The following is a 14,360-nucleotide window of genomic DNA, read 5'->3' on the forward strand; positions in this document are numbered from 1 at the left end:
TCTGAAGCTGCTCTAGCAACAGACGTGGTCTTGAGCAAAAGACTCCCATGCAAAGAATCACCTCAGCTCAGACCAGTTTGGGTGCAGAAAAACCGGTGGGTTACACATGGTGGCTCGTCCGGGATGGGAGTGAGGTTTAGGGGGTGAGTGTAAAAGGTCAGCTAGCAAAGTGCTATGCAGGTAAATCTCAAGGCTGATTTATACTTCTGCGTCGAGTGATCGGCGTGACACACAATGCATGCTTCACAATGACAAACATCTGCATGCTGTTTGTGTTGCTCTGCAATAACACTTCTTAAACGCTAGCTGGCAGTAGGTTTTTATGTTCTTCTGTGCCGTGTTTCTTTCTTTTTTTAAACGCTACCTTTATTAACAAGTAGCTGACACTCGCTCATTTAGAGGCAGGAGCTGGCTGATGTGCAATAACATTAATCATAAGGTAAACACAAAACAACAGTTTTCATCTAAAGCAACTTCACGAGACTCCGCACCTGTAAACACTCACTCCAACAGGTTTGCACGGCTCTTGGTCCTGCCCACACTGGTCACAGCTACCAAGCCGACCAATCACAGGGCTTGCGCTACATGTCGTTGCGACATGTAGTTACATTTTTGGCAAAGTCTGCGCCAGACCGTACGCATGACACAGAAGTTTAATCAGCCTATGACTCCTGTGACCCCAAAAGGTGGTCTAGCGACAGATGCTAGAGGTCATGGTCTGTAACCTTCTTGTTAGAACAACTGACTCTCATACAAAGAATCGCCAGTTCGATCCCAGCATCAGACCAGGTTGGGTCCGGAAAGACTGTTGGGTTACATTAAGTAAGTATATAAAATGTGCATCTTTCTGGGCTTTAACAGAGTACTGCACTCTCTGTACTTTCTTATTTCCTCACTCCCAGTACAAAAAAGTATTAAAACTACATCATTTACCATCCAAATGACAGGAAACATTTCATGTCCTAAATCAAGCTCACTTTGGAGATGGTTTTTCCTTTATACCAGAGGCTTCCTGCTGGCTGACGATGGCAATGACTGAACCATTACCTGCTCAGCCATTGAGAACAAGACAAAGTGACGAGTCTTCACAAACCTCTCGCTTTCAAAAGCATTTGTGTGTCATTGTCATGAATTAAGAGCCATTATGCAACTCTCAAGAAGTGTTATCTTATGTGCAGCTACAGCTGGGGAGCGCAGCCAAAAACTAGAATGAGTACACAGCAAATTCATCAGAGTTAAATTCTCGGTGTTGAAGCATTTGAGAGTAAAGTGTTGACGTTAAAGAGTTAGATTTTGATAAATGAATATAATAAGAGTTAGAATTGATTTTATTCAGTGCGAAATCAAGGAGTTATCTTTTCTACACTTGGTGGTGTTATTTCCAACATCCGGGAATTCATGCAGCCCCAGTCACTGAAGAATTTTCCAGACGCCATTTTCCATCTGAGGTTTAGAACAGCAACTGGTGAGTCAAACTACCTAAATGTTGGTATTTTACTGACTTTCTTTAAGGAAATACAGTTGTAAACATGTTGTTAAGTTAATAACTTTAGAATGGAGTGACAATTTTAAACTTCTGTGGTTCATTCATGGTCGTTTGTGTATCTAGCTTAACTGCATTACTATTGACTTCTTTTCAAGAATGTTTTTATATATGCTCACGCATACATAGTGCATAAAAACATCAAATGTACATGTTCAGCACATTTCTGTCACGCTTAATGCCATTTTGTGCGTTGTTACCCATCTGTAAAATAAAATCGACACTTCTCCTTTAATTCTAAGCAAACTAGCGAGGGAATCCCCGGAGCAGCCTAACGTTAGCCTACTCTGCCCGGATGCTAACGGCAACACAGGACGGTTTCCATAAGCTCTGGAGAGTTTCTAAAACATATCTGGTGAGTAAATGAACATATGCTTACTTGTAAAAGGCTTCCTGACTGAAACAAATGATTGTTTGTTATTCGTGTACGTTAATTTGGTTATTTTAAACACCTCGGCCCTTTTGGTTCATTCGTGGCCGTCCATATACCGTTAACGTTAGTCCATAACTTAGACTCGTGTGATAACGTACGCTTGAATTATATTAAGTGTTGACAACCATTAAAGTCGGAATGTTAACATTAATGTCTTTAAATGACCGCGTTTGCACTTTATCAGACATTTAACGTTACAGAAGTCTCCCGGAAGTTGCGGGACTAACGTTAACGTTATCCCGCAAATGCACAGAGACTCCCAGATGCCCAAGTAGATGCCCGCAAATGAATGATCATCTCCCGGAAATCGCGCGTCTCCCGCCCGGTCATTAAACACTTTGCACGCCCCTCTCCACCGCATCCCTCCCAGCTCTTCAGGTACGTCGCGCTCAAGTCACCCCCACCGCTCTTCAGGTACGTCGCGCGCAGCTCATCCCATTGCTCTTCAGGTACTCATCTCTCCCGCTACCTCCCGCAAATCAACTCTGTATCCCCCGAAAATGACTTTTCCCAACTCGGGATGTCTGACGTTAGTAAGTTAGGCTATTTCTGTTGTCAGGAACATCTTAGTCAAGCTTTTTCTCCCGCATGATATTGTGCTTAAAACTATAGGCTAAACTTAGCATGTACTGTACACAACATTTCCGTTTTATTAGTGCGTTGTAAACAGCCACCTGTCTGTAAAATTAATCAACTGATTCATATTTGAGCAGCCTAATGATGATACAGGTTTGATTTGTAGATTTATTATCAATAATCAACATCTGAATCAAAAGATATGTGAAAATGTGTGAGGCATACTTTGTGATGTTCTTCTCTCTTTTTTATCTGAAGGTTATGCATATGTGTTAGATACTAATGTGTTGTTGTTTTTTAACAGCCACAGTTCTCTGTACAATAACACAAGACCCTGTGACGGTGGCTGATTAGAGACGGATGGTGTATTTCCAGAGTTGGTGAAATGACCAAGCACACCTTCTTGGTCATATGTGGTGATAATAATGAAGGTATGTTTGATAAATTTCTGTATTTGTTTCACAATAAGCTGAGAGGGTATTAGAGCATTAGAGAATAACAAATGACATGAAGGTGATAAGTTTTGTATTGTGGGTGAACTTTTACTTAAATAATGTTTTGCTGTTGTCTTTGCACTTTTTCTCTTCTGCTTATCCTAATATTTTAGATTATATTTGGACCTGAAACATCTGCTAGACTCCAGTAAAGGTGGCGTCAATACTGGACCTGAAAGGGCCTAACAAGTTGAATCTGGTAAAGAAACGCACACACACACACACACACACACACACACACACACACACACACACACACACACACACACACACACACACACACACACACGCACGCACACGCTTACAGAAAACTGTAAGTTTATGAATATTTTTTACACTGTGGCCAATATTTTGGGGAAGTCAGCATCCCTAAATGATATAAAAGATTTTAAGCTCCTCTAAATTTTGCTCCAAGTGTTGTGTTAAATTCAGGATTCTGGACAGACAGCTGTCTGTTTTTCTAGTTCTAGTCATAGTAGTTAACCTAATTGTTTTTGGAGATCCAACAGTGATGTATGTGTTTTTTCTACTTTTCCATATCCTGTCACCTCAACCAGCTGGGAGAGTCAAGTTGTGGATCATCATGTAGATTTTCAAAAGGTGAGTTTAGATTTCTTGAATGTTTTATTTACTTTAAATGTTCTTTTAAATATATCATAGAATTTGATTGCAATTTTATTTTCAAACATTTTTCTTAGTCATGCTGGAGTCTTGAAGAGTTCTTAGATGAGCATCACCCTATATCTGTGCATCAGGAACCACCAGACGAGTGATCAGCAGCTGCTACATCGTCATGGATAAAAAGGTCATCTTGTGGCTGGGAAGCACTTCATTCACAGGACATGCTTGATGAGATTTCCTAGCTCCAGTTTGTTTTCAAACAAGTTTACAGCATTTATACCTTCATTTAAACTGCTGTGTTTGATGTGGAGGACCAAGGAAACACCAGAAGTGAAAGATTTGCACGCCAAGTTGTTTAAAATGTAATTTCAGAAGAAAACTATGCGTTCAGAAGAAAACTATGAGTGACGATATATTGAACTTTCAAATTGCTCTGATGAAACATAAAGTTTGGACATCATATTTTGTTGATACTGTCTGTACTAATAAAACATTTAAAGCATATTTGACATTGTTGCATTTTAAAAATTGAATGAATTGTTGAAGTGGTGAATGTTTTCAAATAAAATGTCTTTATTTTGTAATTTACAGTCTATTTGACCTTTTTACCATATTTACACTCAAGAGAGTTGAATAAAATAATATATTACACCAGGTGGTGTTAAATATAGTTACATTTTTTAACTCTGCCCAGAGTTAAAATTAACCCTTACTTCGGTGTCAATGTGCCAACCCTTTTGAAAGTGTTGATTTAAGTCTGTTTTGAGTGGACCCCATGAGACACTTTCAAAGTGTTGAAATTAACACCCATAGAGTTGTTTTGGGTCCCCACATTTTGCTGTGTAGAGGGTTAAAAGCAACACACACACACACACACACACAAACACACAAACAAACAAACACACACACACACACACACACACACACACACACACACACACACACGCACGCACGCGCACACGCGCACACGCACACACACACACACACACACACACACACACAATATAGCTTTGGTACAGCTTTGTGGGTGGACAAGGCTAACGTTCTTCCTAGCTCTCGCACACATATACACACACCACGATCATCTCGCTCTCATCTGCCTCCAATAACTGCAATCTTTTTTTCTCTCTCACTTGCTTCATCTCTCTTTTTATCTCTTCCTCTCTCTCGCTCTCCCTCAAAGAGCTCTGGAGTGGTGAGCTGTAAGCGAGCAACACGCACTTACGTGAAACATCAGTAAGAGGCCGAATGGAAATAAGAACCAACACAAACAGGAAAAAAGCATTACAGTTTATAACCTAAAGTAACGTCATATCAAACATAAACAATTGAATGTTCGTTATAATATTCAAACAGAGTTTCATCAAAGACGATCAAAGGCAATTAGCCTATTCTTTGGGGAGCATCTGCTTTAGCGAGAGAGAAAGAAAGAGAGAGATGACACATAAGCAGGGAAATGAATAAATGAGACAATGAATAAGATGATAAACAGATAATAATAAGGCTTTCCCTGGAGACTAGAAGCGGACAAATTGAGAGAGGAAACACAGAGGGAAAAATGTTCACAAGTGTTTAGACATTTGATCTACCACCCTATCAGAGAACCAGAGTTTCTTTATTATATGAAATAGTTGATTAAAATCTTTTGAATATAGTTACTTTCAAACATGGACATTACTGGAATCTCTGTCAAGGTGACCCCCCAGAAATCTGAAAATAAATGTATATGATCACTCTCCTAAATGCGTTTTCAGGATTGTTGCTTACAGCCCATGAAAATAATAAATATGCAGTTTATGTTTACAATTTCACCAACATTTTCACTGTATTACATTACATTATAATACATTACAAATAAGCCATGCAACCAAAAAAGTCTTTTACTTTTAATGTGTGTTTTGGATCATGTAATTGCTTCATAGTTCAGATTTAATTTAGCTTTAATTTTTTAAAACAATGCATTATTAATGTAATTTATTATGTTTAGCAGATTCTTAAAAGAAACCATGGGTGCTGAATTTGTTTTATCTGCATATTTATTTACTCTTATGTTAACAAATAGTTGTTGACTTGCATTTTATAAATCAGCATGAACCAGATTCAGCTGTTTAAAATTAAAAAAATGTTCTACCGAAGAACAAAAAGTCACCTACATATTGAATAGCCTGAGGGGGAGTAAATTAACAGCAAATTTGAATTTCTCTGTGAACAACCTACAGGTGTGTGATCGGCAAAGGATAAAAAGAAGGAAACAAAGAAGGATCTATTCACTAGTTTGCATCAGCAACAATTTATAAATAATTTCACAAAAATCGGGAAACACCTAGGAATGCCAAAGCTGAACAATGGAAACACTATTGTTTCCTTGTTGTCATGTAAATCCCAAGAGTGAAATCCAGGTAAAAAAAACAGAACAATCACACCAAAACATAGACCATTTCTTTGCACATGGGTTTATTAATATGCAGCAGGCTGCATTTGATTGGCCACAACGTTTCCTAATGACAATACAACAATGATTATTTCCCCCCTGAATTTTAAGTTTATCTAAGCCAGGAATGCACAAACTCAGTCACTGAGGTACAGCGCTCTGCATAGTTTAGCTCCAACACACCTGCCTGAAAGTTTATAGTATACCTAGAAAGATCTTAACTAGCTGGTTCTGATGTGTCTAATTGGGATTGAAACTAAACTCCTGGACTGAGTTTGGGCACCCCTGACCTAAGCTTATATTCAATTATGTATGTGGAACTCTTATTTTGAATCTCCGGATGGAAGTGTCAGTGTATGTCCACTCATAAAATTTAAAACCTATTTAAAACATAAGAATTATTGAACTTACATAAGCCACTTGCTTACAATGTAGATGTCAGAGAAGAATATTTAAACATACTGAATCAATTCACTCTATAATACAGTGAGCTCAAGAGAGCTGTTCAACACAGCCACTAGCTAGATGACGCATCTAAATTAATCAATGCTGTGAGCATTAATCCATATGTAATAACAGTCATTATGAATGCAGAATTTGCATTTTTATTATATTTAAGTGGACGCTTTGTTCCAGCATAACTTAGAAACAATTAAAACATCTGTACTCGTATGTGCCATTAAATCTTGATCTTAAAAATTAAGCAATGGGCTATTTGCAGAGCTAGTGTTTTTTAGCCAATGAGGAACTTCCATTGATTGGTTATTGTGACTACTTTCAAATTCACAAGGTTCCTTTTACAGCATTGATGTTGTACTGTAATTCAAATATAATCAGACTTGAGCATCCATTTGGTTGTTAAAGTGTAAAAAGAGACGAAAGAGACATTTAAACACAGGCACCTTCATTAGCAGCAGGCTAATGCAGAAACACCTTTGAAAAAACTGGGGTAAAATTAATTTCCATAATTTAAAGACATGGCGCAGAAAAATATAATTTAAGCAGTGCTTCTTGTTTGGTCCACTTTAAATCGTACCTCAGCTAGGCAGTGAAGATGGCTGCTTTTTAAACAAATCAGATCTTAAACTCAGCGATTTTGTATGGGATGACAATTAGCTGTAAGCCCTGGGGTTGGCTGAATGAAATTAAAAGTATGTGTGCATTTACCCCTTTAAATTCTGCAAATATTCTGCATTTAGGATCTAACTGATATTTAAATGAGCAAAATTTCTAGATTAAACATGTCATGGCAGTTAGCAATTTGTACTGTCATGACAGAAGTGCAATCGTTTTTGCGATTGTTTTAGAACTTCAGATATAAGGGAGAAATGACTAGGAATAAAAAAAACTACAGAAAACAGTCTACTACATGCTCTACAAAATGACTAAACATAAAAAGCAGATTAATGTCATTAAAAAATATCAGTTTGCAAAATCAAGCAGCATAAAGAACTGTTTTACATCTCAAAGTCAATGGAAATGAATAAAAGTCTGAGGCCAAAAAGATTCCGATAGCTGTGCCCGCTCATACGCAAAGAAAGATATTAAGTTGGTATTAGGAAAGGTGAATAAGTTGTCAAAAAGAAAAAAGTTGTCTGACCTACAGCTACACAAATGGGAAAAAAAGGTGTCAGAAATCCATATTTATATGGGAAAAATTTATATATTAAACATACCTAGACTAGGCATAGGCCCATATAAGATTCTGAAGATATGGTAGCCTTGGAAAATATCAAAGTTTTTATGGTTTGACGGTATTGTGCTCACTGCTCTAGAATACATTCTTTTAAATGTCTGTGTAAAAAACAACAATTTTTTCCTATTGAAGATAATAATTTATTTTGAGAAATATTGATAATATTTATAAGAACAATCAACAATGATTAAATGAACATTAATTCAAATAAATCATTGACTTCTGCTGTCTTCATTTGTTTCAAAAACACAAATTTCTGTACAATTTAAAAGGGCAAAAAAAAAGGGTTAAAAAAGGAAATAAAAAATCTTATATAAAATATGGTACGGTAAAGCAGAAAATTTTGGCAGTTTTAAAACCTTGACTTTTCCAGACCTCGGTATACCTTGAAAACAGTTATAGTCTAATGCCTAACCTAGAATACTTATTGTGTATACACACGCACGCACGCACGCACGCACACACACACACACACGCACACGCGCACGCGCACACACAACACAAAAACTTCAAACGAGGGTTGGAAAATGGAAACAGCTGGAAAATATTGTGAACAGCTTGCAGCTTTTAGACCACAGATGAAGCCATTACAAAGTAAAGTAATAAAATAATAAGTAAAGAGCCATCCAACAGATATCAATATTTAAGCACTACTAGATCAAGTTACATCATTAACCTATGACCTCATGAATGCAGAAACCAATACGCATTCATAAACAATTGCTCCTTGCAAATAATAGACACAAAACAAACATCTGGCTTAATACAAACTTTTGTTCAGCTTGTTTATTTGCCAGCTGGTTTACTCTAAACAACCAATAAGGAGCTTCTGTTTCATTTAAAAGCTAAAGCAGATTTCTCAAGCCATTGTGAATATTCATTAGATTGTGTTTATTTAACATCTTAGCCTATTGATATTCTGGTTTGTGATGATGATGTCATTAGCATTTATATCTCATTTACATAAGCAACCCAACCGTCAAACGGCTGCTATTATGATTATGTAATAGACTCGTTTAAATATGAGAGTTTACCAAAATCTGCTGCTAGAAAATAACTTAATTCTAAACTGCTTCTATGCCAAGTTGTGATGCTCCGGGTAGACTAATGTTATTTAAAAACGATCTTTCCAAGATGACCACAGGTGAACAGGAGAGCAGGTGCTTCTCAAGTTCAAAACAATACCATGAAACTGCAAACCATCTCAGCAGTATGCAACTCTAGCTGGAGGGCCACATGCAAGGCAGGCAAGTCCTGTGATTATGTACATGTCCTTTCCTCCCCTAAATAGGCATCTATGAGCGTAGTGTGAGAGACGCGATATGTGGGCGTTATATAGGACAGCTATCAAACAATGAGCTGAAGTGAATCATCATGCTCTTGCTCTCTCTCTAGGGGCAATATCAGACACATCACACCCTGGAAAGCCGTGCCCAGGAACTCACTGTACCAACACACAAGAGAGAAAGAGAGTTATGGCCACTGCTCTAATGTTTCTGGTTAATTCATCCTAACACATGTAACTGCTTAATATATATATATATATATATATATATATATATATATATATATATATATATATATATATATATATATATATATATATATATATATATATATATATATATATAGTTGAAGTCAGAATTATTAGCCACCCTGTTAATATTTTTCCCCCAATTTCTGTTTAACGGAGAGAAGATTGTTGCCATGATGACAGTTATTAATATTTACTAGATGTTTTTCAAGACACTTCTATACAGCTTAAAGTGACATTTAAAGGCTTTACTAGGTTAGGCAGGTTAGGGTAATTAGGCAAGTTATTGTATAACGATAGTTTCTTCTGTATTTCAAACGTTCTGTACTGACTAACGAAAAAATATATAGCTTAAAGAGGCTAATAATTTTAACCCTTTTAAAAAACTAAAAACTGCTTTTATTCTAGCCGAAATAAAACAAATAAGACTTTCTCCAGAAGAAAAAAACATTATCAGACATACTGTGAAAATTTCCTTGCTCTGTTAAACATCATTTGGGAAACATTTTAAAAAAATTTAATTCAATGGGGGGCTACTAATTCTGACTTTAACTGTGTATGCATATATGTGTATATATGCATGTGTGTGTGTGTGTATAAATATATATATATACACATACACACTTTAAAATGGTGTGCAGTACTGTACTTTAAGACATAAAATCTTGGATCATATTGATCATATCTATTGCCATTTTAAACAAATAACAAAAATTGGTAGAACTTATCAAAATGATTGCTCTACAAATTCATATACACATTCAATTACAGGCAATGTATAAATATTTCCCATATTTTTTTTCTATTCATACAAATAACAACTATAGCATTTTTATCTAAGTGTTATATTCTCCATACTTCATGTTACTTTATTTATTTATCTTAATAAAGCCACTGAATGCAGTCTTGCACCTTTGTCTTTTGTCGGAATTTCTGTAATGCTGCATTCTTTCTTTAAACAAGAAACTTATATTAAAAAAACTATACTATTAATCTTCAAAAAATAAAAAGGTGAAAAGGTAGTATTAATCCAGACCACAAAGCCTAAACCAGTGGTTTAGGAGGGATGAATACCTTGAGATTTGTTAACAGTAGTTTCAAACATTGTTGTTTGAAAAAAAAGAAAAAAAAGAAAGAAAAACAAACAAAACAATAATGCAGGGATATTATTAATAAATTATTAATACTTTGAAATGAAAAGTAAAGTAAAATAAAATATAAGTATTAGATATTTTTCAATCAGAAGCGCCAACTAAATAATTGTCCCTAGTGAAATGTTTTGCAGACAGATCAATATAAAGGATGATATTTTCATTAAGGAAAAAAATATAAATAAATCAAAAGAAAACCTGAACTAAAGCAGAACTCTAAAATGAAAATGTTTCTTTGTGAATGGCAGATAACCTCACCTTTATGCAGGAAGTCAAGTCACCTAATTAGTGAGTGTAATTAGCCCTAAGACACTGGATTAGCCACCTGCTAACATACCACTAAGCTAGAGGACTAGATTAGCCTTCTGTTCGGCTTGCACATTAACTACAGAGGGACTATTCTAGCACACTACGAATGCTAGCTATTCTGTAGCTAATATATATATGCACACTACTATTCACAGGTGTGAGGACAGGAAGATTAAAAAGAAATTATGCAATTAAAAATAAAGGTTCTTCTCTAGCAACGACGGTTTAATGAATTAATTTTAACAGCCATTGTACCTTATTGTTGCAAAGGTTAAAAAAAAAAATCTTTAAATTTGAAAATGTTCTTTACACTAGGGCTGCATGATCTTGGACAAATCTAACATTATATTATATTTTAAATATAAATTCAATATTTTTTACTTTGCAAAATATTTTGCGATATGCATACAATTTCAACAGATGACATGTGTTGTGAGTATTTTCATGCACATGTTTAATCAGAGATTGGTGAATTAAAGTTTAATATTTGCATTTCCATAAAACCTAATAAAAAAATCTATAAATTTTTTTGGGTTCCCTAACACATTTTTTATTGTGGTCTGTACTATTTGCAGTGTATTTCTGCATTTGCATGTGTTGTGAGTATTTTCATGCATAACAATATATAAATATAATCAAGAAGAAGATACAATTAAAATAAAGTGTTTTATCATTTCCTGAGTTTAACAATATTCAAGTACAGTAACTGAATTATAAAAATAAAAGTATTTTAATAAAATTAATCATAGTTATGATCAGAAATTGTACAATTTCTTTTACCTGAATGCTTTTAAAGTTATTATACAATTACAATGCAAATGATAACTTATATATATAAAAAAAAACTCAACGTTGCATATTGTTGATAAATATTGTGCAGGCCTACTTTGCACTATAAAAAGGAAAAACTTTCTATAAAAGGGAACCAAAAAAGGTTCTCCCATTGTATGGCATTGCTGTGAATACCCCCATTTGATTCTTCCTGGTACATTTTTTTTGTGATAGCATACTTTCAGCAACGACATAAAATTTATTCGATGTGATAAACACTTTTATAACACTGCAAGGATTTCTTAACAGGATTAGTCATTACAGAATCCAGCAAAAATCCAGCACTGCAGCTTTCACAAAAAAACATGAGATATTTTAAAATATAGTAATATTGTTATCGGTCAAATAAATGCAGCCTTGGCATACATGCAAAACTTCCAAATATTTTTTAAAATCTTATGTATTTCATACTTGCATATTAGATTTGCTAAAATGTATCAGGCTAGTGTCATGCTAAAATAGACTTTGGTGGAGGACTGTCATCTTGCCACATAGCTTGGATTCATGTCAAGATAATAATGTGCCTACTTCTGCTAAGTGGGCAACTAATTTTCTCCCTTCACAAAACTGTTGCTGCAAAAAATATCTGATGTATCCATTAACTCACATTTTCCAGCACCGGTGCTCTAGGGAATGCTGAGTTTTTGTTAAATAAATAAACGACGCCATAAAAACACACAGACAGTTCACTGAATGATTCTATCACGATTGTATTAAATGTAAACACACACAAAGCTCTGGCCTAAACGGAAAGTTACACTGTTTTGCAGGGTATTCCCCACATAATAAGAAAGCTATTCTAAGATTACAGTCCCTGTTAACACTTATTTGCAAGGTAGGCCCTATAAACCACAAATGTAGGCGTTTGAAAGAGAGAGAGACCTAGACTTGCATACACACAAACACATTAACACTCCAGGCCAGGATTATTTTGTTACACAATACAGGCCCAGGACTCACCTGCTCGCAGAATGAAAACAAACACGAGCTAGTAAACATTCAAAATCGTAGTTGTATATATATTATCCCTCATATGACATAATAATGGAGCCGTTTTGAATTTGTTTGGGTGTGAAGGCCTCTGACAGGTGCAGGCAGGTGAGCAACACACACTCGTTCAAAAACACACACAGTCACTCACCCGCAGGGCGGCCAGGTCGATGTCATCCAGACTCCGCGTAGGTGCGTTTTCTGACATTTTCACAACGATTTCTGAAGACTATTGAAAAGACGTCCTCGAAGACTGCTAATGTTATTTTTTAATCACAATGTTTATTTCAAGGGGCAGTTCAGAAAAACTTGCGAGGTCCCCGCTGAAACATTTGGCCGCGACCAGCTCAACCGACAACAGCTGCAGGATTTCGGACCATAAAATGTTTGTTTCTTCTTCTTTACGGGAGAACAAACGGCTCTTTTAAGGCCAAAGCGATCCGATTGTGAAGGCGAGATTCTGCAGTTATCGATGATAAAGGCTGTGGTTGAGCCTATAATCCTAAAGATTGCATGGCAACATTTACACGAGCTCGAATCAGATGTGCCACACTGCGCTCCGTCTCTACACTCATTTTGGCAGCACTGCGTAAGTTAAGCCGAGCCTACCTCAGTCAAACAGTAAGATTAGTCAATACACGAGGGGTAGATATGCAGGTAATCGCGAAAATATGTAAATACACAGGCAGAACTTCACGATCCTAAACAGCGGCGCTCGTGATCTCCTCGTCAATCTGCCACAGCCGTCATGTTACGGCGCAACCCACGCACACGCCTTAAACAGGATTTCTGCCTGGATTTCGATGTCCCCGCTCGGCTCTGTTAATGTCCACAGTTTTTAAAAGTCAATACAGCGTGTATTTAAATGAAATACACGGCCCCGGTGTCAAAAACAAGAAGTGTTTACGTCGAATAAAATTCCGCCCGCCTGGCAAACTTTCATTCCCTCCTGCCGACAGTCAGCGGCACCTCCCGGTTGTGCGCAAAACCTCCGCCGATTTGTTGGGAGAGAAAGAGAGGGGGAAGAACGAAAAACCATAAACAGTCCCTTGTTTTCAGCCCGGACCCTTAATAGCAAGCAGCAGCGACTCGTCACGATGCATACATAATATTCTGATAATTCAATCACTCGCTAATGAGTCGCCTCAGGAAGCCAACTTTGTTTTTTCTGCAGTGAGGTCGTATGTTTTGATTTGTCCGACTGAACTTCTCTCTCCGGTCTTGGTATGATCCTGTTCGTACTTCTGCTGTCTGTGGTCGGGCTGTGACGTCCCTCCTCTGCAAGAAAACACAACACTGTTTTCCAGGCACTTTCCTTTTCTCCCCCTCCCTCCTCTGCGCTTCTCACTCCCGTCTTCCTGGACTGGAGAAGCGCTACGGTGCTGCCACTGGGACAAACTACCTGAGGAAAGCTGCCTACGCTGGAGACAGGTGACACCGGGATGATCCTGCCCAAAATATTGCTGTGCAGTCACACACGTTGTGTTTTTAGCATTTTGAAGACTTAACATTTATCTTGACATTATTACATTCAGTGGTGTAAAGTAACAAATTCCAAATAGGCTACTCAAACTGCTTAACTTTACATTATATTGCATTCAGTGGTGTAAAGTTACATCCTACAAATACTCAAATTACTGTAAATGAGTAGTTTTTCTCAGGAATTGTAATTTACTAGGTAGTTTTTAAAATGCGCACTTTACCTTTCCCCTGAGTACATTGTTAGTGCTGTATTGGTACTTTTACTCCAC

The 14,360-nt window shown here is 36.6% G+C and overlaps 1 protein-coding gene and 1 long non-coding RNA gene across 26 annotated transcripts in view; one reads left to right on the top strand and one right to left on the bottom strand.

Moving 5' to 3' along the window:
• mink1 (misshapen-like kinase 1) overlaps positions 1 to 13,907 on the bottom strand; it is an 83,522-nt gene extending 69,615 nt beyond the window's left edge. For 22 of the 24 annotated variants that reach the window (XR_012405668.1, XR_012405667.1, XR_012405665.1 and 19 more), the window contains exon 1: positions 12,761 to 13,907. Coding sequence is in view for 18 of the 24 variants with exons in the window: in XM_073949633.1 (XP_073805734.1) it covers positions 12,761 to 12,817 (57 nt within the window). In the remaining 6 variants the exon portion in view is untranslated. The remainder of the gene's footprint in view (positions 1 to 12,760) is intronic. The other 2 variants (NM_001313841.1, NM_001089579.2) reach the window with 1 other exon arrangement.
• On the top strand, positions 1,229 to 4,251 carry LOC137490148 (uncharacterized). 2 transcript variants are annotated; one of them, XR_012406180.1, is made up of 7 exons: positions 1,229 to 1,465; positions 1,786 to 1,898; positions 2,230 to 2,390; positions 2,857 to 2,983; positions 3,160 to 3,245; positions 3,604 to 3,646; positions 3,745 to 4,251. It is a non-coding gene; the product is annotated as an uncharacterized lncRNA (long non-coding RNA). The 2 variants fall into 2 exon arrangements; XR_011009527.2 differs by lacking the exon at positions 2,230 to 2,390.
• Positions 13,908 to 14,360: the final 453 nt, after the last annotated feature.

This window comes from Danio rerio, chromosome 5 (genome assembly GCF_049306965.1).
Source record: "Danio rerio strain Tuebingen ecotype United States chromosome 5, GRCz12tu, whole genome shotgun sequence".
NCBI classification, from domain to species: Eukaryota; Metazoa; Chordata; class Actinopteri; order Cypriniformes; family Danionidae; genus Danio; species Danio rerio.